Consider the following 25,583-nt stretch of genomic DNA (forward strand, 5'->3'; position numbering starts at 1 on the left):
GCTCGGCCTCCCAAGCAGCGACACTGCCCCTCTGCGACCAGCAAGAGCACGGAGTGTGTCCAAAGCCTTGGCAGGGTTTATTGTCGGATCATCCAGTGGCCAGAGACAAACAGGAGATGACCAAGAAAAAAGACTATACTTTGAAACACTGGACCGCTTCATCTCTGAGTTAGATCGCCGATTTACAGATAATGATGAGCTACTTAATGCTATCCAGGCATTTGATTGTTCATCTCCCCATTTCATGGATGTAGTTAAAATGGAACAGTTTGCACAACTCTATGATGAACTGATCGACACCACCCTTCTCAGTTCCCAGTGTCACACAGCAAAAGCTTTCCTTGAACTTGAGATGAAGGAGGACGTGGAGGAGGAGAAAAACATAATGCTGGCTTTGACACGACTGAAGACCATGTCTGTCGCTTTTTCAGAGGTCATCAAGCTATTCAAGATCGCAGCAACAATTCCTGTCTCCACTGCATCCAACGAAAGATTCTTTTCCGTTTTAAAAAGAGTCAAGACTTACCTGCGGACCACCATGAGCGATGACAGGCTCACAAACCTCATGTTGATGGCTGTTGAGCCTGCTGTCGTAAAATCCCTGGACGCAGATGAACTCGTCAATAACTTTGCTGCTTTGAGGACCCGCCGTTATCCACTTTTGGAATAATTAATAAAGTTCATCTCAAAGTAAGATACCCAAACATCTTATTAATATGATTTCTCTTTCTCTTTTCTTCTCCCTCCCTCCCTCTCCTCTCTCCCTCCCTCCCTCCCTCCCTCTCCTCTTTATATTTGGACTTTAACAGTTTACAGCAGTTTACCTGGTATGTTCACGTGATATTGTTGCAATTACATAGTGAATGAAGTGAACAGAAAGAGTGAAATTGTGTCAGAAAGGCTATTACTGCTGTCTAACCCTGCCGCTTGCTATCCATGGTGCTGAAAACGGATGCGTAACGGCGCATTTGACTGAATTGATTGATTGACGTGCGTAGTTAAGTGTTTGTGTCCATAGTTACTTGCGCTAGCGGGATGTGAGTGAGGCTGCATTTGAAAAAGTTCAAATTTTCCTAACCACACAGAAAAGCTACATAGCAGACTTGTCACTTTTGTTATGATTATTTGCTGGGCATGTATATTGATTGATACTGTAGTTAAGTCATGTGACTAGTAACCTTGCCATACCTTAGCTTTGGCTGAATTGACGCCACTGGTTTCAGTGCTGCGCGGGGGCGCAGGGGGATTACCCAATGGCGATAGCCTTAGAGGGCGAAGCCATATACGAAATAGAACCGGAAGTTAAGCTCACTGTTGATATTTGGAGACTTTTTCCGGTAAAGCTTTTCCAATTAAACTTTAGCATCAACGTTAGCCACAGGCGAATGCTAACCGGAAATGTTTTCACAATAAAACTGTTTTAAGCTTACTATATGTTTAAAATAAATTACGTCATTAAACATTGATTTGAATTTCTTACAATACAAGGACTCTGTCTAACACTGCAGTTTAATTCCGTACGTACTGGAGGATGGACTGGAGCTGTTCTTCCAATTAGCAGCCTATCTCTATTGCTCTTTATTTATATATTTTTTATTTTTTATAAAATCCTATTTTAACCATTCCACTTTCCAGAGCAGCTTTGGGTATTGGAGTAGCCCTGTGTTCAATCTTGACAAGCCTTGCTTTTCTCCTGTTCTCTTCCCGGGACCGTCACATCACCCTTGGTGACGCTTGGTCTGAATTTGTGGTAAGAAGTTGCTACGGACATTATTGTTCCAGGGTCTCCACCTATTTATATTATGCCGCCAATAAGACTGAGCTGTTAATAGACACGAAAATACAACAAATTTAAACAAAAATACAGCTAAGTTCATGAGAGCTGCTGCGTTTGCGTTTGCTCCAGTGTCAATAAGATGCATTTTCTGGCGATCATTACCCTTCATCTTTTTCCAAACTAATCTGTTATAGAGAATTCTTTGCATTAAAGGGGTGAACCTTGGGCTTAAATGTCAGTATAAATAAGGTCAATAATAAAGCTAAAAGCTCAACTCTTTATGTTAAAATGTTGCTTTGTACAGACTTGTCTATTTGAGGTGCTTGCTTTCAGTAGTGTGCGGGTGGAGAAGGATAGGGCTGACGAACACAAAAATCCTTATCAGCACTTCTCTCCTCTTTTTCCACCCCTCGTTCCCTCCATCTTCCTATCTCTCTGCAGTGTTAGCACAACAGCTTCAGAGGTTACCACTCAATTAAGCCTGGCTGTTCATTTACGGTCATGACAAAGACTACTGTCTCTCTTCCTCCCCTCCCTCTCCCTCTCTACTCTAACCAAACTTGTAATTACAGTGTTGGACAGCGTGCTCCACACTGACCCACTGTAAAATATGACCATCAATTTGGCCCTTATCCCTTCATCACCTTCCTCCTCCTCCAATGGATCTGGTAGACATTGCTCACCCCCCAGCCCTTTCCCGCCACCGCCGGCCATTTCACCCCCCCTCCCCCTTCACCTCACCCCTTTCAACTGCCATGCGGTAAAGCGTCAAGATGAGGAATATCGCCAAGCACTATCTCCCCGTAATGAATTACTTTCACTTTTAACCCTGGACAGATATCCACTTGAACTTACCTTCGCAAATCATCTTTTTTTTTCTTTTCTTCAGCCTCACATCCCACCCCCACCCCTCCCAGCCAACCATCCCACTTTAAAATCATATACACTAGATTAAAGCATGGAGTCGGTCCATTTAGAAGTTGCAGGTGCAAGCGTTTGTGTGATAGGATGATTGATAGGTGGTGATGGGGGGCTGTGTGTGTAGGGGATGTATATTACATGCATATAATTTTATTAAAACATTGAAGACTGCCTTGGGGTGATTTGAGAAGAGTGTACATGTTAAAGGCTGTTAATGTAGGTGACTGAAAAGAGCCAAGTGGTTAACTAAATGTATCTTAAGTTGCATTCACATAACAAGCAGTAAAACAGACGATTTTTTCCCATGAAGAGAGCTTCATCGCACACCACTCGAAATTGTCGCAGAGTCCTACGCTCAAAGTTCAAATTATTTAGACTTTTAACTCATTTACCATTGACCTTTCGACATGCAACCCAACAGATAAGAGTTGCATGTAGTGCCGCAAGCTAGCAGAGGAGGTAAATATAGAAACAAAACAAAATGGTTATTTTCAGGCTCTGTGCCTAACCTCACAGGTGGGGGAAATAATATGCATGTAAACTTTGGTACAACTAAGGGTAGGAAAGTTAGAGGTTCTGGCAAATGAACTACGAAGTTAGATAAAGTTAGGTTAGTGTACGAGCACAGCAATCTTACTTTCTTACTTCATCTAGCACATAGCGGCTTGTTTGCTTCTTCTAATTTCTGGTTTAGTTAACAGTAAAGTAAAAATTTGTGTTTGCTTTCAATAAGGCCTGGCCCACAGTTATATTTCCAAAAGATTATTTGTTTGTTAAATTGGGTCAAGTCGGTAAAGGCCTTCTGCAGTACACTTGAATTGGAAAAAATATTTTCTTACAGATCTGGATTTTGGCATTGACACATTTTGAAAAAACATTATTGTATTCATGTAATAGTATTCTGTAAAACTTTATGATTAAAGACATCTGGATAGGGCTGTCCACATATTGAAGTTATTTGTAGGAACTTTCAATGAGCCACCTTTGAAAATATTTGACAGTTTCTAGCTGTAGCCTCTTTGCCCTCTGCTAAGAATTGAATATCAGTGTATTTGAGGACCAATGCATTTACTTTATGTGTGTTTAAGAACATTCAGTCTGCCACATTAGAACTCCTGACTCACACAAATGGAGCACTGGGCAACAGGATGCAGAGCTGCATAGCTAAGGGGGGACATTGTAAGAAGACAATACAGAACAGAGTATAAGGCTGGGCTCTCACACAGAGACAACACACACATACAGTGAGGACGAGTGTTGCCGACGCAGCTGTCCATAGGACACGCAGCTCCATATGCCCTAGCCAGTGGGGGAGTGGTGGTCCTCCCAAGCCAGCTAATCAATCACTGGGCCCCCCGTCCTGCAGAGGTCATCCCGGATCCACAGGGCAGGGTGCAGAGCCCAGAGTAGTGTGCCAATAATCGCCATTTCAGCTGAGCCACAGTGAATTCCAGCTCACCATCTCAACTTATGGGGGGGAAAAAGTAAAAGGGACCAACTCTGGGAGCGAGTTTAAAGAAACAGGAGTTCTGTGTACAGTTAAATACTTTTGTAGACCTTTTTAAATACAATAATAATAAGTTAATAATAAGATAATTTAAGTTAAAGGTATATATATATAGGGTATTCGTGGCAAATGGATTACCTTAACACGTCTCTCAACATGCTGATGCAGTTTGTGACTAGCAGCGGTTCAAGAAGCTAGTGGTGCAGATAACAAAGCACAAACAGCACAAACAACAGCAACAGTGCTAACAGTGCAACCCAATGGGGCAAAGGGAGGGGTTGGCGTTACATTTCTGCGACAATGCTGTTGGCTGGGATGGCTTAGCCGTAGTTACCCCTGTATAAGCACAGCGACAGAGGGTCAACCTATCAGCTAGACACACAGAACTCACATGCACTAACGAGCTAGTGTACACTAAGTGAACACAGCACAAAGAAGATAGGGTTATAATCAAGCAGAAACCTTAATGTTTGCAAAAACTGCATTTCATCTTCATTCAACAGCCACTTAAGTTTCCAGAATTAAGTCAATTTCCATAGGCCCAAATGTTAATATGCCCAACTATACAGCAGAAATACAAGTTTGCTACCAGAACATTTAAAAAAGATTCACAATCACTCTTCAGCAACCCAAGAAATCACATGAGACTAAATCCATTTTGTACACAGGCTATTGTTACAGCACAAATAGAGGGACTTTTTTGTTTAGTACGCAATTACTATTCTATATACGTATAGTTGTTAGCATGCTAAATTCTTTTATTTAAGGATTAGCAGGAACCACGATGTTTAACAAGAATGCTCTATTGAATATCCTATAGTTCCTTCACATCTAACTTCTAATCCTTCTTAGAAATGCTTTAAACCTCATTCAGCATACTAAACTACTCCGATGTTTATACAGTTTTGTTATGTGTTATTTGACATACTCAAAGGGTTAACAACAAATGTTCTATGTCATGCAATCATTTTTTTGTTCCTCCCAGGCTTCCCCAGTTGTTGAAAGTTTTTTAACCCGCACCGCCTAGTGGTTAAAGCATGTTATTGCATGTTTTTGTTGAATATGTTATATTTACATACAAAATAGGGGGAAAGTAGAAGATCAATGATAGAAATATAGAATATAAAAAATCAAGAAGATACGGTAAGTGATCTCTATATTAGAACAGTTTAGTGCCGAATGTAGAAAGATCTTAACGGGAGGATGTGCAAAACAGAAAAACGAATTAACCTTTATTTGAACATTAAATAATACTTTTGAATAAGAAAAAAGCTGCTTTCCTGCATTGTTAACTATGTTGAAGCACTTATTTTAACTGATAGTATAGATATTACGTTGTTACGAAACACAATAGCCAGCATGTGTAGTTCTGGGGGGGGGGGGGGGGGGGGCTGGACCCGTTTTAGTCCAGTTTTGGATAGTCTGCCGTGGTTTCATTCCATTTCAAAGAGCAGTCTGACGCTCGGCGTAACCATGGCACACTGCCACTCCAACATCCAATCCCAGAGCTTGAAGATTAATCACGGGGTTTGTCAAGCAACGGGACTGTAGTCCCAAACGATAGCTGAGGATTGTGGGTAGTGCAGTGTCTTCGGCCATCCTAAATATTTTTTTGATTTCATATTGCATTAACACCATATCCCAACGTGCATTGCGGCTAAAACATCCAATCACCTAGCTTCAACCATAGCTGAGGATCTTGGGTAATCAGTTCAGTGGCTTTGTATCACAATGATGCTCGAAATGTCCCTTATAGGCCTACGTCTGTTTCTTTCCGGTGACTTTATTTTGAAATTCAGTTCCTGACGGACGGCCAAAAAGCCAGAGATTATGGAATTAAACAAATAAATAAAAACAAGGATAATTGTGTGTTATTGTTGAGTAAATAACAGTGTGTTATTTTGAAAATAATAACAAATTAGAAGGAAAAAAAGATTAAAAATACAGATTTCAGTTTTCTGAGGCTCTGAGCCCCATTTATTTTCCTCGCAGACGGCAAAAAAAGTCAAACATTATACGTTTAAAATAAAAACAATAATCGTGGCTTGATATTGAGAAAGAACATATTTTTGTGAACCACACAGCTTCTGGTCTTCCAAGACCCGACCGGACAAAAAGACGTGGTGCAGGCACGAATCATACTGCAAATAGAAATACATTACTTTTAAAATCGTTCTGTGTGACACGAAAAAAAGGGGGAAATCGTGTTGGTGAACACGAATCAATAGATTAAATGTCGTGACTATAACACGAAATGTCGTGAGACTGGGTTGATTCCTTTATGTAATACTTTAATGCGGTTTATTCAGAAACATAATCAATCATTATTTTGTTAAAACCCTGGATAAAATGGTTAGTGAAAATGTATTGTGTCAATCCAATGTTTTCACTTTCCACACTATATTATTTCTGGCAGCTACAGTATGGCTAAGACAATTGAAAGATTACCATTATGGCAGATAAATAAAATAAAATAATGCAACTGAAACACTTTTTTGAGGTTAATGTTAGGGTATGAAGGGTTAATTAAATGGTGAACAATAATCGCAGGTCTGTGATGGGGTGCAACTTCTGGTCATCTTAAATGAGATGTTTGACAGAGCTATCCACCATAACCTCCTCACCCTGTCTGGCTAAAGGGAATTCTACTTTGTGCATTCAAGCTGGCAACATTCTGAGGTGTGGATTTACTAAAAGGGTGTCATTCTGAGGGATACTGAGCTGATATGTGACCACGCACAGACTCACTTATCTGAAATGTCATTATTTTTGTGTTGGCATATAGGGCTAGCTCCATTTGTGTTATTATTTTAAGTCCAGTTGCTTTCAACCTTGTCTACATTTAGAAATATGTCAGTGCTTGTCCCGGGGTGGCTGTCCTTTACAGCCTTAAGAGCCTGACTTGAATGCAGCATGCACAAGGAGTGGAATAGTGCTTAGTGGGAATGACCGCATGAATGACTCAGTCATGTTCTCAAAAGTAATTCAAAGGAATTAGTAAATTCCTGACATTTAAGATACCTTCTATTGGGAAAATGTTGACAACCTGGTGCCGAATGGCTGCAGAGTTGCCACTGTCAGCAGTTCAGTGAAAATACTATAATATAGTAACGCTAATTCAATTAATGCATCTATTTAGCAAGAAGGCAAATGTTTGCCTGAATTCCATTAAAACAAACAAATAATATTTCTAAAACTTATTTTGTGAAAGCCTGATACATCTTCTTCCTCTGTGCCCTCAGAGCTCTGTTGTTGTCCAAATATATTAGAGACACAGTATTTAGCCACACTATTCTTTCACTACCAAGAGCCATTATAAAAAGGAGCAGCAAATGTAGATTAATGAGCAAAAGGGGTCTCTGATAAATACACTTTTTCAGTTGATGATAAACAGCTGGTTTGAAAGCTATTAAGTTTTAAACAAAAAAATAAACTATGTATTTGTGACTTATTTTAAAGCAGTTTTGACCGCAAGGCTCTGCGCCCAACCTCGGGGTGAGCAAAGAGAAAATTGTGTATCATGTAAATGTAGCTCAAGAAGCTACAGAGGCAACTCAAACAAAAAGGCTGAAAAAGCCATATATGTATACTTTAGCAGTGTTTAAAGAACTATTAATAATAACAAACTAATAATATAATATAATAAACTTTATTTATATAGCACCTTTCAAGCTTGACACAGCCCAAATAGAGTATGATAAAGAAATTACAATAACCAATAAGGAACTAAGTTAAAATATTTAAAAACAATAAAACATGAACAGTGCTACTACTAAAAATGATAAGCCAAATGAAAAGGATTGGTCTTTAATTTACTTTAAAAAATTCCAATTGAGGTTGCCGTTCTAAGATCAAATGGGATGTTCCGCAGTTTGGGACCATAAAAACAGGAAGCAGCCTCCCCAGTTTTCTTGTAATGCACTCTAGGTACTTTTAAAAGTGAAACATTGGAGGATCTAAATAACCATATTGTAATAATCTATGGAGCCATCACACAAACGTTGCCTCTTTTCCTCTCAATTTGCTGACACAGCATGAATCAAACATAAGCCTTTTTGCCTCTTTCATCTACTGCTCCATCCACCGCCTGGTCTGATTATAGAATGCTGCTTAGAGTTCATAAACAAATGCAAGAGTTGATTCAAATCCTTTACAGCGGCTAATTCTCCTTCAAGAAGTTCACGTGGAGGCTCATCTGGCTGCCGGTGTCACGTCCATCTGGCCTGGGAGGTGTAATAGCTCTACTAATCTCCCAATAATGGCAGCGGGACTGGGGACATGTCATCGAGGGACCGCGGAACACGATCCCCCCAAATCAATACCTCGCCCCTCGGGGGGGGGAACCCTGCTACCCAAGGGGATGTCGATACTGTCGATTGGGTATTAAAGAACATTTCATCAGCATGTGTGACAGCAAGAGAGAGAGAAAGAGAGAGAGGGGGTCATGGAGGGCGTCTATGGATGTCCACGGTGGCCTGTGTGTGCTCCTCCCCAGGGAGGTCCCAAGGTGATGTGCCATCCCTCCTGACTATCGACAGGAGCCATGACAAACTGTGTCGTCTGGTTTCACCGCAGTGTGTTGTGTTCAGCTTAAATAGGATGTGAAGACGGATGATGGCAGGTTTGTAGATATTTAGTTAAATAGCTCCCTTTCATGTAGTCTTAATTCTACACCGTTCTGCTTTCATGAAGATCCCATGCTAATGCAGCAGCTGATTATTAGTTGGATTAACATATTTCAAATAGACACATAAAGTAGATTATTGTAATCCAATATTATGTTTGTGCTTTAGGTGAGGCCTTTTTTTTAGGCAGTGTACAAAAAGGGGCCCTATTATGGTTGCCAGAGGTTCACCTCTACAGTATTGTGTTATATAGGTTTGTGTGCAGGTAAATGGTCTGCAAAGGCTAAAATACAAAAATTGTAGTGCAATGCAAATCACCTTTGTGTCCTCAGATTGATTAGTATACTATAGTGTCATGATCTTAGTTTTTGTGTTTAAAGTTCCCTGTTTTATTTTTAAATGCATTTCCTCTTTGTATTTAGTCAGATTTTACTTCATGTATTTTACTTTTCCCGCCTGTGCAATAGTCTGATTGTATGGCAAGCCATTTGAGTATTTATTCCATATCCTTGATATCAGACGGCAGCTGCCTACACTAGTTGGCTCTTTGATTTCACTTGTTAGATATATGGTCAAACGAGTTTGGCACTCTGCTTTGATAGTTAAATAAAACATTACACTAGTCACTCTTTTTCAGCAACTAGTGGCACTTTTGTCCGACTAGTTAGCACATAAGCCTTACTAGTTACGCCAGGAGCAGCACTATAGCACCAAAGTCCCAAATTGTAAGCTTTTTTATTAACTAGTGACCCTCTGACCGTACTAGTGACGCTAAAAGTCTTACAAGTTAACTAGTGCACTGCAAAAGCTCTGACATGTTAACTAGTTACAAAAAAGAAGCAGAACTTGTTAACTAGTGGCATACATTTGTCTGCACTAGCAACCACAATCACTTACTAGTTAACTAGTAAAGGCAAGAGGTTTACTAGTTAACTAGTTGACACCTCTTTTGACCTTACTAGATAACTAGTGGGGCTTAAAATGTCTACACGTTAACTAGTGAACCCTTTGCCCTTTACTAGTTAACTAGTGAGATACATTTAAATTCCACTGGTGAACTAGTGAGGCTTAAAATGTTCACTAGTAGTACTAGTGGGTCCCAAATGTGCACTAGTCAAACTAGTTGCACAACATGCTAATGAGGAGGAGGGGAAATAATGCATTGAGGTCTCCTATTGGCCCTAAGATATAGAGCGCCACCCAGCCCAAATAGTTTCTTTAAGAGCTTAAATACACTGTGTTTTAAAATACAGCCATATGATCATATTTACACAAATATAAAACAAAATTATTGTTGTAATTATGATCATATGACTCTAAATCAAATTAGGTAAGAACATTGAATACTTTGTTAAAATGAAAAGTTGCTTTAGGACTGCAGACAGGAATATAGATCCTCTCTAAAAAAAATTATTAAGCTGCAATTTGAAAGTTGCTTGGATTAGAATAGCACTGTGATAACAGAGTGACATTATTGATGGATAGAAAGAGGAAGTAACCCTCTTCGAATCACAGCTTTGAGAGATCGTCGTGACTTCCGTAAATATGAGTAAGGCAAAATATGGAGGGGTTGTTTATCATACGGGTCTATCGTTATCCTGATTTAAAGATCTGTCCAGTGTTTCTGCTTTATTAATTTCATGAGCACCGCTTATAAAATGTCCCAAGATCATATACTTTTGTGTCTCGAGTGCCGGTGTTCTCCCACAAAAGCGTGCGCACACTCGCACCAACAAAAACACACACACAAAGCGGAACAAAGCAGAAACAGAAACATGTATTTTTCGAGGCAAAACACACACTGACTGACTTCCCACGAACAATATTTTAACAGTAGCCACTAAATACCCGACTGATGCACCTCACGTCTTCCAGACGTTTCTAAAAACATTGCAGGAGAACGCCCCCTAACTCCTAATTTCCACCGGGTCCGTCTGCGCCGCGGTGTTCTCAAAGATCACTGACACTCTAGTCAATAGCCGTGTTCACACCGGAGTACTTTTCCCCTTTAGTTCCGTTAGTACCCCTTATGTTGCGTTCACACCAAAAAGAGTACTTAGTGCCGGGAACTTTTACCCCCATTTTTAGTGCCTGCTAGAGAGGTGGTACTATCCTGGGGGGGAAAAGTGCGCCAGTTCTGATTGGCTGGGCGAATTGCAAACCACGCTCCGTAAAACTCTGAAAAGTTTTGTGAAGCCACCATTGTATTTGTGGCATTAGCATTAGCTCCGCGCCCCAACGGAGAGAGAATAACTTATGGCAACACAAAAAAAAACATTGGAGCGGTGGAGTGATGAGGAGGGGTTGGCGTTCTGGCGATTTACTCTGAAGGCTTCAGAAGCTTTGCCAAATGCTGGGAGTCCCAGCAGCTTCTACTGAAGCCAGTCCCCAACTGTGAAGTTGCTGCCTGCCAGTAAACCCAAAGCAGAAGAAGAAGAAGTGACGTCAGCAGCTCATTTGCGTAATCTTCCCTCAGGGAAAAGTACTCCGGTGTGAACGCGATTAGTACTTAGTGCCCTGAGGTAATAAGTCCCGGGGCACTAAGTGCCGGGGCACTAAGTACTGCAAAGTATGCGGTGTGAACGCGGCTATTGGGTGCTATTCCACCACACCCGGAGCGTTACGGCACAGAAGCGTCCCAGAAGCGTCTCGGCGCAGGGCTCCTCTAAAATGATTACCATGTCGGGCAGGCAGGAAGTGGAACGGTCAGAGAATCCGGGCCAGGCCCTTCCCCCACATCTACTAATTTTGCAGACCCCCCTCCTTCATCACAACACTTTCACTACGACACGCACAATGGACGACGAGCTTTTCATTATGGAAGTCTTGATGTGATTAGTCTTGTGTGTATATAGTCCTCTCTCCCCTTGTGTTTTTATCGATTATTTGTCTATGTTCCTGTCTGTGTTCGTTAATGTCCTGCCTGTGTTCCTTATCGTGTTCCCAGTGTTCTTTTGTTCTGCTTCTGGGTCCAACATCCTGCCAATTCCTGAAAAACAGTCAATTACATTTAGTTTTAAGGTAGTGCAAAATCCAATCGTAGCTAGAAAATTTTACTTCTTCATCACCTTTGTTGGTGGCCCATTCACAGGTGTTCTTCAGGTAAATACTAGGGGTGTAACGGTACACGTACCCGTACCGAAGGGCCCGTACCGAATAATTTCGGTACGGGCCCTTCGGTTCGGTACACGTGTGTACCGAAGTGTAATGCTTATGTGTATCCAGAATATAACGTTAAATCTAAAAAATTGAGAACGTGAACAACTTTTTGGAAGTAATTTCAGGTGCTACGTCGCAGCATTCAGAGTAATTTGCTCACATTGGGTTCAACCGTTCAACGCGTCACAGAGCGAGCAAGTCATTTCATTGGACGAGAGGCATACTATGAGAGCTGGTCACAGGGATGCGTTCAAATTTAGTCAGTAATTTGAGGAACTGTCGAAATGGCGAACGCAGATGAAGTTGAGCTCGAAAATCCTCCAGCATCATTGAAGTCTCCGGTTTGGGAACATTTTGGTTTCGCAGTTACGTACAAGGATGACAGACAAAGACAGGTGGACCGAACCAAAGCTGTTTGTCGGCATTGTTCAACTAAAATTGGTTACGCGGCTGGCAATACATCACACTTACACACTCATTTGAAAAGGCATCACCCGAACGTGAATATCACCGGTACCAAAAGAAAAAAGACTGAAGTGCAAACCCAACTCCCACTAGCATTTAAGCCTCCACCACTCACAAAAAGTTTAGACCGAGCCAAAGCTATTACAAACGCCAAATATCCTTATGTTGCCATGTTAGCAAAGCGCTACCTGGCTGTATACGTCTGTCCTTAGCGAGAGGGTGTTCTCCACAGCAGGAGACATTGTTAGTGCCAGCAGATTTGCCCTTTCGGCAAGCAGTGTGGAGAAGTTAATTTTTCTTTAAAAAATAAAATGAAAATACAATGACAAGCAAGTCATAATGTCAAACTGGCTGCTGAGGTACTAGTACAGTACAGTTCAAATACAGATGATTTCAGTTCATCGAAATGCTGCACCTTAATGTTTATTTTATTATATTTTGTATTTATTTGATTGAATATTCACAGTTTAATAATAATTAAAAACCCAACACGAATAGTTTATGTTTTGTGAGTGCTAGTAGGCCTATACAGTAAAGTTCAAATACAGATTATTTCAGTTCATCGAAGTGCTGCACCTTAATGTTTATTTTATTATATGTTGTATTTATTTGAGTGAATACATTTTTCACAGTTTAATAATAAAAAATATATATATATATTATGTTTTTTGATCATTTTTTCTGCTGTACCGAAAACGTAACGAACCGAACCGTGACCTAAAAACCGAGGTACATACCGAACCGAAATGTTTGTGAACCGTTACACCCCTAGTAAATACATAGTTATTTTGGCACTGGAAACCAGTAACTGAAGGGTTTCCTGATATGTGGACAAAGTCATCTATAGCCCTTCTTGGCTCAGTGACAAGAAGTAGACAGGGTTGGGAGAGACTGTAAGAGAGAGAGAGGTTCCAGGTTGTTGTATTGAAAATATTCAGGAGATATAATATTAATTGTTCCAATGATAATAAACAAACATTTGCATAAAGCATATTTGTCCACTCATATGTTGATAAGAATATTCAGAACTTGACAAATATTCCTCTAAGGTACATTTAGAACAGATGAAAATTGTGCGATTGATTTGTGATTAATCGCGATTAACTATGGGCATCATGCGATTAATCGCGATCAAATATTTTAATCGACTGACAGCCCTAGTATGGATAAGGGTGTGTGTCTACATGTGGACGTGTGTGTGTGTGTGTGTGTGTGTGTGTGTGTGTGTGTGTGTGTGTGTGTGTGTGTGTGTGTGTGTGTGTGTGTGTGTGTGTGTGTGTGTGTGTGTGTGTGTGTGTGTGTGTGTGTGTGTGTGTGTGTGTGTGTGTGTGTGTGTGTGTGTGTGTGTGTGTGTGTGTGTGTGAATATGTCTTGTATATTCTGCACTTGTTCCATTTGTATATGTATTGTTAACGTAAAGCACATTTCCTTGAATGTTGTAATGTATACAAAGTGCACTCTATATTTTATGTTGTGTTTAATTGAATTAAATTTGCTCCTTCGAATTAAGCTCACAATAAACTATGGAGACTCACAATAGAAACCAACAATGTTAAACACATATACATACAATTTATTATAATGCTTTTCTAATAGGTAATTGTCATTGCCTTCTTAAATCAGCCAAGCATTTTCTGATCTGTCATTTCTATGAGCAGGATGACATTGCTTGTTGATACAGTGTAAAATGAAGAAAGAAAGAAGAACATTAAGTAGGGCTTAGTCATCCACCATGTCAAAGTCAGACCCTGCCTTGTCTCAGGGTTTGTTGGCAGAAGTGTAACAGCATTGGACTACTTATAGCTTCTGAGAAAGGATGGTTATTATCTACGCATCCATAAATCGTTGCTGGAATGACATTATTTTATTATTAACGGCAGCTCAAAGTCTTGTTTAGGCTAACCGACAGCGACTTATATTCACTTCATTAACGTAGAAATGCCAATGAGAGAAATTCAGTGTTGGGTATTTTGCTCATGGCATCTCAACATGTTGACTTGCATGAGGTGGGGTCATACCACTGACATCTTTTATTGGTAGCTCTGACGGAATAGTTCTGCCAGTCTACAGAACCAACGACTAGCCATTCAACCAAAATCAATATACACCCACATTGTGCTGCGGGTGCAACTTTTCCCTCCAGAAGAGTGATGCAGTGTTTGTTGCAGGGAAGAAGAAAAGCCCTGCATCAGGATTTAGCTTGTTCTCACCCAGCCAAGGCCACAGGATGGACGGTGTTCTCGCTGTGCCGCTGCCTCGGTGCCCTGCCGCCTTCCACACAGCCACCACCATCTGTTCCCTGGCGAAGACCTCTGCCCCCTGCAGGGCGGACCCAGAGTGCTGACACCCTCACACCACACGCAGGAGGGGGGGTACGTGTTCCTGTGTAGGGTCATCCACACATTTGGCAAAACAATCAGATTACAAATGTAAGGATGGCAAAAGCATTGAATGATAATATGACAGATATAGTGCTACACATCTTGCTGAAAATTATTTGCAATTATTGGAAACTTTTAAACTCGAATGAATGCTAATAACTGAAATGTTCTCATTATATCTTGTCTTTATTGGTCATGGCTTTTTGACTTTGACTTTTGGTCTAAAGTATTGATAAGCAGCTCTTTTGCATCTCCCGTCTCATCAATAACATCAGAAGTTGAAATGTTATCCAAACTGAAATGATATCTGAAACCACAAAAAAGACCCAGGTTGCAAACAACCTTTTATTTTTGAATTAATAAAAAAAAAGAAGCAAAATACAAGCAATACTATCATGGCAGATCATCTGGATTGTTAAAATACTAAGTCACTCTACACAAAACTACAACAATTTACAAAAACGCGGCCAGGTTATGTTTGCTCTTATTCTTTATTACTAACACATTTAGAAAGACAGAGCATGTACAATAAAGAGTATCATAAGACACACACACACACACACACACACACACACACACACACACACACACACACGCAGACAGGCAGGCAGGCAGACAGACAGACAGACAGACAGACAGACAGACAGACAGACAGACAGACAGACAGACAGACAGACAGACAGACAGACAGACAGACAGACAGCCTCACTAACACAGACCTAATGCATGCAGACAACCTGCTCTGCGTGATGCTGTGCTGCATGCAGCTCTGGCTCAGTGTTAGCATGGTGTCACAGTGGGACAAAATATGACCCGGGCCCTTTCTCATTTCACTAATTCCCCTCCTCGACTCCCCTCCTCGACTCCTATCCTCGTGTCTTAGTCCCGCCCACAGGAGATGCGAGCGGAAGAGTCGAGGAGGGGAACCGAGGAGAGAGGAGGGGAAGCAGCAGGCGGTTAGAGAAATGAGAAATCCTCTCCTCTGAGCGGTCATTTTAAAGAGACGTCCATTAATGATGACAGGAGGCACAGCAGCCCTCTGTCTGATGGACAGATGTGTTCATGACCACTTATATATTTACTTTTAATGAATTGACAGTGCAGTATAATGAGACAATAAGAGGCTACAGATGCGGACATATATACACACACATATATATTTATATATATATTTATATAAATATATGCAATTTCAGATTCAAACAAGACCCTCTATGGTCGCTACAATGAGGAAAATAAATTACGGCCCAAAAGTTTTATTTACAAGTATTAAAAGTAAGCATAGGACACCAAACCAACTGAGACCTGCTTGTCCGCCGCATCTACGCACACACATACACACACACTGTACCACGGCACACGCACCTACCCACTGTACAACACGCACCTACACACTGTACAACACGCACCTACACACTGTACAACACACACCTACACACTGTACCACACTCCTAAAGCATATAATATATCAGGATACAGCCGTTGTGTATTTTATTATGTGAAGCACTAAATGGTTTTAGAAAAAATATTGACTCTTTGTTTGTAGATATCTACTAAACTAAAGCAAATAAAGAGAGTAATGTAGGCCTGTTATACTGAGTGATATATATTATACACACTGCTCTGCTTTCTGCCCTGCTTTCTGCTTTCTGCACAGCTGTTCTTACTGTAAACATCGCAAGTTCATAAAATAATATCTAGGGGATGCATGCAGAGCTGTCATTGGCTGAGATAAGTCCGGCCTTGGGTCACGACTCTTTTAAACATCTCCCCGGAAATACATCTGTGGAGCATCCGCGGACTGGCGCGGAGGACCCATCAGTGTATCCTCGATTATAGCTCCTCCAGAGAGCCTCCTCGATGCTCGATCCTCAGTCCTCTAAGTGCATTTAGAGAAATGAGATGTCCTTCAACATGGCGCGCTGAAATCCATTTCCGGGTCACTACCGGAGGACCGGGGAGTCGAGGAGTCGAGGAGGGGTAATTAGTGAAATGAGAAAGATCCCAAGAGTATGGAACATGTACATATTAAAACCGACAGACATGTGGGGGTGTGTACACAGGCATTAGCTGCATGCATAATGCTTCAGCTTGAAATTAATGTCGCTGTGAATCCAAATAAGAACAAACAAGAATGTCAGGAATCTGAGGTGATGTACTGCAGCCTTTTTAGAGGCACATGGTGACATAACGAGTAAATTATTGATAGATTGGAGGACTTCAGTAGTACAGAGTGGTGCAGTTAGGACGTAGTTTTGTAGACGAACCTGGAAGTTAGTATTGTAAGAGCTGTTTCGACTAAAAGCAATAGGGTTTTTCTATTGAATTTGGGACTATTGTACAAAATAAAAAGTAAACAGCTAACGTTATAAATGGCTATAAATGAACTACGTCGTCGACAATTGGTTGAGCATCACAACAGCTAAGCTAAAGGCAGACTTGTGTTTGACAGATGACGATTGGGTGTTTACTGAAATTGTTTATATTGTAGAACAAAACTTGAAAATCTCTAAAACGTATGTTAACCACTGACCTTATTTCAGGTATCAAACCCAAAACACGTTTAAAAAATCATTGACAATGAAACAGGGACGGAATTGGTAAAACTCCAATTCGTTGTCGTTTTTAGGACTCATTCCTGCACCACTCTACATACAGGGTTTGCTTTAAGTAATATATGTGAATTTAAAACAATGATATAATACTAGTATCTCCATGTTTAATGCTTATGTGTATCCAGAGGCAACAGCTCCATGAAAATGGTTCTGAGGCCACTCAACTCATTTTCTTTTTCCCTTGCTTCGACCCTTGACCTTTGACCTTCAAGGTCAATGCCCCCCACCCCCCCACCCTCCATCCCTTCGCCATTCAGCAGGCTATCTGTCCCAAACAGGGGAGCATCTTTGTATTCAAGCTACCTCTCATCTCTCACCTCTTTTGTTTTAACCTCTCTGGCCATCAGTCCTGGAGAGGGGGTGGGGGGGGGGGTGGTTTATAGCCCTGATGGGTTACGGGTACCGGTGGGAGGAGGAGGAGGTGGAGCAACAAATCTCAGACTCGCACCTAAAGCTGTCAGTGGCGCCCCGGGGGCCCTCAGGCGTCAGCCAGCACGGTCACCTTGGATGGGTGGAGAGATGAGATGGAGACACACACACAAAAACACACACACAGATTTGAGCATGCAGACGCTGAGCCGAGATAGCAAACAGTGAAGATCTCACCATCGCCTGTATGATCCCCACCTCCACACGCATGCATACACATCTCCTCTCACACACAAACACAGACACACACACACACCTCCTCTCCCTGTCAGAAACTCAATTAATATTCATGTTTGCAAAGATTACTGCAGACTTCCTCCTCCCACCCTCTTACCCGGAGATCTCCTTTTTCTTCCTGTTTGCTCTTGACTGAGCGGAGCTGTAGCATGATAACCACATAAAGATGGCTGTGATGCATTAGTTAATGAAACGGAGGCTGCTTTCCAATCACACACCCCCCCCCCCCCCTCCCTCCTTTCTCCCAGGTGCGGAGGTAGAGAATGTGGAGTTGTCCTCCCGACCCGCTGTGCTCTGAAGCCCCCTGCGGCGGGGCTTCCCGGTGAGGTGTCGGTCAAGGGGGCGGAGTTGGGTAAGTTGTGATGGGTTGGTGGAGGAGGGGCGGAGGTGTCAGTGGGATTTCCCGATGACCCCTCGTCGTCCGGGGTCATCCAGCCTACTCTCCACTCTGTGGCAGCTGCGTGGGGAGTGCATCCTTCATGGGCACAGCAGGAGGTGAACGTGGGTGATAGTATGTGTAAATATATTTGTGTATGTGTGTGTGTGTGTGACAGTGAAAAAGAGCAGATTGGGGTTTTAGTTACACAAACCTCTTCCAGAGGCAGAGCTGCTATAGGAGCCAGGAAGCATTTTCATTGGTTGAGTTAAACCTCGGTGGATGGAGCCAGTATCACTAAGTAACACCCAGTGACAGTGCAGGTGGAGGAGAGGAGGAGTCGCTAATATTATCAAGTACAGTGCTCTATAGCTCACTGAAGAACAACATGGATATCTTTATCCTGGCTGTCTCGCCAATTTTTGATATCATGAGACACAAATGGGGTACACTTATGACCAAAAACGCCTCACTGTTAGCAGCCAAACCAGATTCCTGCTTCACCTTTGACGTACTATCAGTGTTGTGAACTCAGATCCCGTGGAATTCGAGATTATAGATTAATAATAAAAATAAACAATACATAATTTAACATTCATTATCATAGGATAAGAAAAACTATCAATCGCTGTGTGAAATTCACAATATGTAAATAAATATTAGTTTCTCCTTTATAATAACAGTAATTAACACATTAATGCATCAGTCATTTTAATAAAATAATATAACATATTTTATTCTAACATGGGATGTTGTGCATAATAAGTACTGTTACTTTTAGACCAGCTCATTATCCAGGTAGATGTATTCATTCAACAGTAACATTTAGATTGCGGGATATTACTTGCAGAGAAAGTACTTCTACACGGTAGTTTTATTATTTCTACTTCAGTAAAGGATCTCCTTACTGTGTATCCACATAGAGTTTTAGTAAGACATAGAAAGTTATGTTTTACATGGAAGTCAAAGTCATATTTCTATATGTATATTCCTGTAAACAATTACAGGTTAGGCCATCGTTTTTAGAAATGTACTTGAAATATTGTCAGTGAACAGTACAACTTAAAAAAAGGTTTTAATTAATAAAATGTATTAATAAAAGTATTAATGATATTTGAAATGTATACATTTGATTTTAGTCCTACTTACCTCTTATACATTAAATATGAATACAAATGTGTAAGTTTTTCCAATGTGATTATTGAATTTATGGATTTTACCTCTGAAGTAAGTCGGATTCATATTCTCAAAAAAAAGAAAATGGGTATAATTTGCTTTTTTAATAAAAAAAACTCTAAAAGACAAGGCATTACATATAATAAATTGCATACATAAACAAAATTCATAGTTTAAGAATAATTTATACATGAGATTTCTTAAAACAGCTTGTAGATATTGACTCCTGCAGCCACAAATATTTCACTTGCACTGACCATCGAGGTCTCTTCAGCAATATTCTCATGGCATCATTATAAGCTATACTTGAAGTTTCCGTAAACTTGCTTTTCTGTAGTTTGACCACAAATGTGCAGTATTGAGTGGTGTACAATATGCTCTGAACAGAGACATCTTCACTCCATCTGTACATGCACTAAACTTGCGTAGGAGAATGTTTGCTTCAGCATACATCATGCAGCATTGCCTATAAATATTTTCATCATCTATCATTTGTTCTGTAATAAAGTGTCCAATATATTTTAACTTATTACAGACACTAAGATTAATATCAGACAATTTAAAATCAGGACATTTTAGACATTTATCCTCTTTGGTTCTAAAGATCATGACAGCACTCTTACTGGCGTTGTATTTGATGTCATGTTCCAAACCGTACACAGAACAAACAGCAAGAAGCTGCTGAAGACTAGCGCTAGATGGACTCAGCACAACAAGATCCTCTGCATACATAATATGGTTCACTACTAGAGTACCACCAATCATGCATCAGTATTACAGGCTCTCAGTCGCTTGGACAGATCTTCAATATAAAGGTTAAAAAGAACTGGGGACATAATTCCACCTTGTCTGACACCATTGCTAACCCCAAATGGGGCTGAGACCCTATTGCCCCATTGTACTTGCATAGTCTGGTGGCCATACCAGTAGACCAGAATTCTCACAATGTATTTGGGCACCCCTCTTTGATTCAGTTTAACAAATAACTTCCTATGATTAACACGATCAAAGGCTTCAGAAGCATCAATGGAACACATAAGAACTGATGAGTTATTACCTCTATATTTGTTAACAATTCCCTTTAGGGCGTAGCCTATCAAGTCATATACAAGTCAGTGCCATGTTTAGCCTTAAAGCCAAACTGGTTATCTGTTGAGTTAATAAAGTCATCTAATCTGTCCAGCAGAATTATTTCTAGGACTTTTGACAGTATGCTGGTACATGTGTCTGAACCTCTCTTTAGTGGTTCATTAATAAAACAGATATTTCAATGTGTTCCTACTTTGTTCATGTACTGTTGAGGTTAATTTCAGTAGTTGTGTGCTATAATGTATTTACAAAGTGTGAAGAGGAGGCAACTTTAGAATAGGGAACCTGTTCAGGTCAATTTGAGTCAAATTACTCAACCCATTCTCACGGTATTTCGTGTTATAGACACTAAATATATTTAATCTATTGATTCGTGTTCACCAACGCGACTTTCCCATTTTTTCATGTCACACAGAACGATTTAAAAAGGAATGTACTTATATTGGTAGTATGTTTCATGCCTGCACCACGTCTTTTTGTCCGGTCGGGTCTTGGAAGACCAGAAGCTGTGTGGTTCATAAAAACATTTTCTTACTCAATATCAAGCCACGATTATTGTTTTTATTATAAATCGTATAATGTCTGACTTTTTTTGCCGTAATGGGGAAAAGAAATGTGGCTCAGAGCCTTAGAATACTGAAATCTGTATTTTTAAAACCTTTTTTTCCTTCTAATTTGTTATTATTTACATTCCTTTTAAAATCGCTCTGTGACACGAAAAAAATGGGGAAATCGTGACTATAACACGAAATGCCGTGAGACTGGGTTGAATTACCATGAATAAAAGTAGTACAATTCATTATGTCAAACCTTGGAAAGTATCTAGATATCCCTGCCCTATTGCCAAAGGAACTGCACACTGAATATGTTTTGCTGTTCGATGTCTATGTCTGGACCGCTGCGTAAAAAGTAGGGTTTCTGCCCCGTTACTTCTCCGCTGCTTTCTTGTTCCAGTATACCCAACGGTATACTGTTTTTCTCAGACGCGGAGGGATACTGACTGTTGTGAAAAGTAACTTACAATTCTACCCGTGGTATACGCTCAGTATATCACGGCTAAGAACCAATCAGATTGCTTGATTTGACTTGTCCGTTTTATAATATTCAAATATAGCATGATAGGTCCACTTTAACATTTATAGTTTCCTGTCTTGTTACATAAGAATATATCTATAAGTGTTATTATGGGAGAATTACTATTCTTGTGGTACTACTGCCTTATTAGGCCCATATTGAGCAGCACATATTAAGACCAAAACTCATGTACAACAACAACTTCCTTACTTGCAATAAATAAGCACCAATTAGAGGGTTATTGAGGAAAAACTCTCAACTAATGGCCTATTACTTGTAGAATATGGTCATGTAGAATAAGGCATTAATAAGTGTTTTATAATGACTAATAAAGAGCCAATGTACTGCTAATATGCATGTTAATTAATAACTAGTTGATGATGAATTTGTGTACCTTATAAAGTGTTACCGTTGAACAAGAACAGACAAATGTCTGCCCAAAATGGTAATTGTTATATGGTCATTCAATTTGCTTTGCTTTGTTTGTGTGTGAGACATCAGCCACTTTACCGGACATTTACCAGCTTCAAATGCCTGAAAACCATTTCCACCACAGAGACGTCTCGAGTCCTCCGTATTTCCTTTAATGTTTGACACGCCGCCAGTAAGACTGACATGCTGCTGGTGCACAGCGGCACAATACTGATGTGTCATCTAATTTCAAATCACACTGTGCTACTTCAGAAAAACTGAAGAAGAGAGTGCCAGGATGGGCGGGTATGGAAGGTGCCGACGAAGAATGGAAATTGGGGAAAGAGAAGAGTGGGGGGGGGGGGGGATATAGAGGGAGAGAAATCTCTGTCTCAGCAAAAGTTTTCATTACAAATTTGAGACAAATGATCTCTGTGTCCTTCTCCTGAAGCTGCCTGGGGCTTCATGCTATTTCTATGCAAATAACAACCTCACGCCTTTGCTCCTATTATTTCTGCTGGAGCTGCTGCAACATGACCCAGGAGAGCGGTGGGGGGAGGAGGGAGGGGTGGAGGAGGAAGAGATAGGAAGGAAGGATTATATGAAGTGAGAAAGAGAAATAAGATGGAAAATGCAATAGAGGAAAAGAAGGAACGACAGGAGGAGGAGGAGAAGGAGGAGACAGTCAGACAAGCAATGTGTGTGTGTGTTCGCAATGGACTCACTGAGGTGTAAAAATATATAACACTAGGAAGGAGAGAGGGAGCAGGAGAGGGAAAGATGGAGGGCTAAGAACAACACAAAGACACAGCCATAATTTGTTTTGAGTCTGCCTTCCTTGTAATATATGACACCCTCAGTACGGGTACTTCCTCACCGCGCACTATTGTTTAACTGTATAGCACTTACAACACTATCAGGACCAGTCCATCTCTACACACACACATCAGGATTTACGTACTGGGCCGCTCCACTGCTGCAATCTGCTGCAAATGTAGCCCAATGTGTGAAAACTGAGGCAGCAGATACATGAATTTACAAAAGTACACAATTAATTTGCAGCACCTAATAAGACTAATTACCGCTATTCTGTCAGGAAACTTTTGGATGTCGGAAATGTTTTAAATATGATAGTCAGTGTTCAAAGGGGCCCTATTATGTCATTTTCAGGTTCATATTTGTATTTTGTTCCTCTACTGTGACATGTTTACATTCTTTAATATTCAAAAAGCTCTTTATTTTTCTGATACTGCCTGTGCTGCAGCACCTCTTTTCACCCTCTGCACTGAAAAAAAAGGCCGTTGGATTAACATGATTTTAATATGGAAACCGGTTGCACACATTAAAAACATGTGTACTCAAAACTATTCCATTATGTTAAAGACACACAACTATGTTATGTCAAAGAAACATGAAATTGTTATGTTCATTTGAATAGTTCCTTTAATATAGGTATATTCATTTACCCTATGTTTAACCAACATGACTTTTTTATGTTCATTTTAGGCTTTTAATATGCTCTGCATATTTAACTTGTACCTGTTAAAGCAACATGATTTCTTTATTTAAGCTTCACTGTAAAAAGTCTGTTGGACTTAAGTAATAAAAAACATGGAGGTCGGTTGCACATATTAAAATCATGTGTACTCAAAACTATTCCATTATGTTAGAGACACACAACTATGTTATGTCAAAGAAACATGAAATTGTTATGTTAATGTATTTCCTTTAATATTAGGTATATTAATTTACCCTATAAACCAACATGACTTTTAATGTTCATTTTAGGCTTTTAATATACCTAGTATATTTCATTTGTCCCTGTTAAAGCCACATTAATGTTTTGTTTAAACTACATGCTATAGTTTTCTGTTTAATCTACCAAGTGCTCAAGGGGTACATAAAATTATTTATTTCATGTGAATAGAGGCATGTCGTACATTCTTCTACAGGATCCATCCTAATCTCTTATATCTACAGCATTTATCATAACATTTTTAAAACAAATAGTCAATAAAGACAAACACATTTCTTTGAACAACATTCATGTATTTTTCTCAAAAATGAGGATGAGCTTTTGGTTTTTCCATCATGCAGCCCCAGGAGAATTAACAAATACATTGAAAATAAAGAAATAGAAGAAATAGAAAATGTTTGTGATGCATGTACATATACATTATTGTGTTAGAACACAGCAAGCAAGCTTAAAGGAAACTATTCTCCCAACCAAAATAAAGTTTTATTGTGCCAAATGGCAAAGAAAGGCTTATTTTTTTAACTCATTCATAGTAAACAATTAACAGAAAATGTCAATGCCGAAAAAAGGAAATGTTCTTGCAAATCCATTATTTAAATAGTAACTGGCGAATATGAAAGGGCACTTTCATACAAAAAAGCAATGGCATTGCTTTGGAAAAATACATGGAAGTATAATAATGGCCTGGTTTCTCACCACATATGCACAAAAGAAAGTATTACAAATAAAAACAAGAACTGACATTTTGAAGTAGCGCAATTAGTACACATGACAAGTGGTACATTCTGAAAACACATGACCTCAGGAAAAACACAGATTTCTGAAACATGCAAATCAATACAGCAAAAAACATGAGCAAAGGAAGTGCAAGACAGTTCTATCGATGAAAGTCCAGTATGAATGCTGTAAAAGTGCACAATGGTCCATGGCAACAGCTCACTCAAATAGTTTGTTTTTAAACGCTTGGGCTATCTTGGAGAGCATGTTGCCATCTAGCTCCATTAACATTTGCCGGAGCACTTTGAACGTGCACTTCAGTTTAGGGGGGTAGTTCAGGTTCATTGCAGACATTAGTCCCAACAGCATGGTAGCAGCTAATGCAATGTTGTCCACATCAGTTAGTAGGCTACCTGTTGGCCTTCCAGGACAATCTGTCCTCTGGTCTCATCTGTCCTCTGGTCTCATCTGTCCTCTGGTCTCATGGTGGAATTGTGTTTGACAACATAAAGTCCCACTGTAATCCCCTGAATGGACCGCAGAATGACGTCTTCATCTTCTGTCTGCAGAGTGCACAGTCACAAAAGGAACAGAGTGAGATCTAACAAATCAATACATATATATACCCATTACTAAATCCCTGTGTTTAACAAGTACATTTTGTCAGATTTCAGTACTTTTAAGTCTCCTTGTTATCTGATATACTCCTGTCTGACCTGATAAAAAATGTTTCATTTCCTGTATCCGTTTTAAGTTAAAAGCCCTCTAGCTTTTCAGTGTAGTCTGGCTATTAAACAAAAAACAAGGATGTTCACATACTTTAAGGTTTAGGCTATATACTATGTGGTGTTTCAATAAATACATATTT

At 40.1% G+C, this 25,583-nt stretch overlaps 1 protein-coding gene and 1 long non-coding RNA gene across 6 annotated transcripts in view; one reads left to right on the forward strand and one right to left on the reverse strand.

Moving 5' to 3' along the window:
- The window catches only part of LOC307036324 (uncharacterized protein), a 98,516-nt gene that overhangs the window by 19,066 nt on the left and 53,867 nt on the right, over window positions 1-25,583 (forward strand). The window contains exons 5-6 of one of the 3 annotated variants that reach the window (XM_079676548.1): window positions 14,623-14,826; window positions 18,365-18,387. The exons of 1 other annotated variant lie outside the window; for it this stretch is intronic. In XM_079676548.1, the coding sequence (XP_079532674.1) occupies window positions 14,623-14,826; window positions 18,365-18,376 (216 nt within the window). In that variant the 3' untranslated portion in view covers window positions 18,377-18,387. Of the gene's footprint in view, window positions 1-14,622; window positions 15,416-18,364; window positions 18,388-25,583 lie in introns of those variants that run through there. One more of the 3 variants, XM_079676547.1, reaches the window with a different exon arrangement.
- Window positions 24,185-25,583, reverse strand: part of LOC307036328 — a 238,918-nt gene continuing 237,519 nt past the window's right edge. For all 3 annotated transcript variants that reach the window (XR_013807334.1, XR_013807335.1, XR_013807336.1), the window contains exon 5: window positions 24,185-25,278. This is a non-coding gene — a long non-coding RNA (uncharacterized lncRNA). The remainder of the gene's footprint in view (window positions 25,279-25,583) is intronic.

The sequence above is a fragment of the Notothenia rossii genome (assembly GCF_949606895.1).
Source record: "Notothenia rossii genome assembly, chromosome: 4".
Taxonomy (NCBI): Eukaryota; Metazoa; Chordata; class Actinopteri; order Perciformes; family Nototheniidae; genus Notothenia; species Notothenia rossii.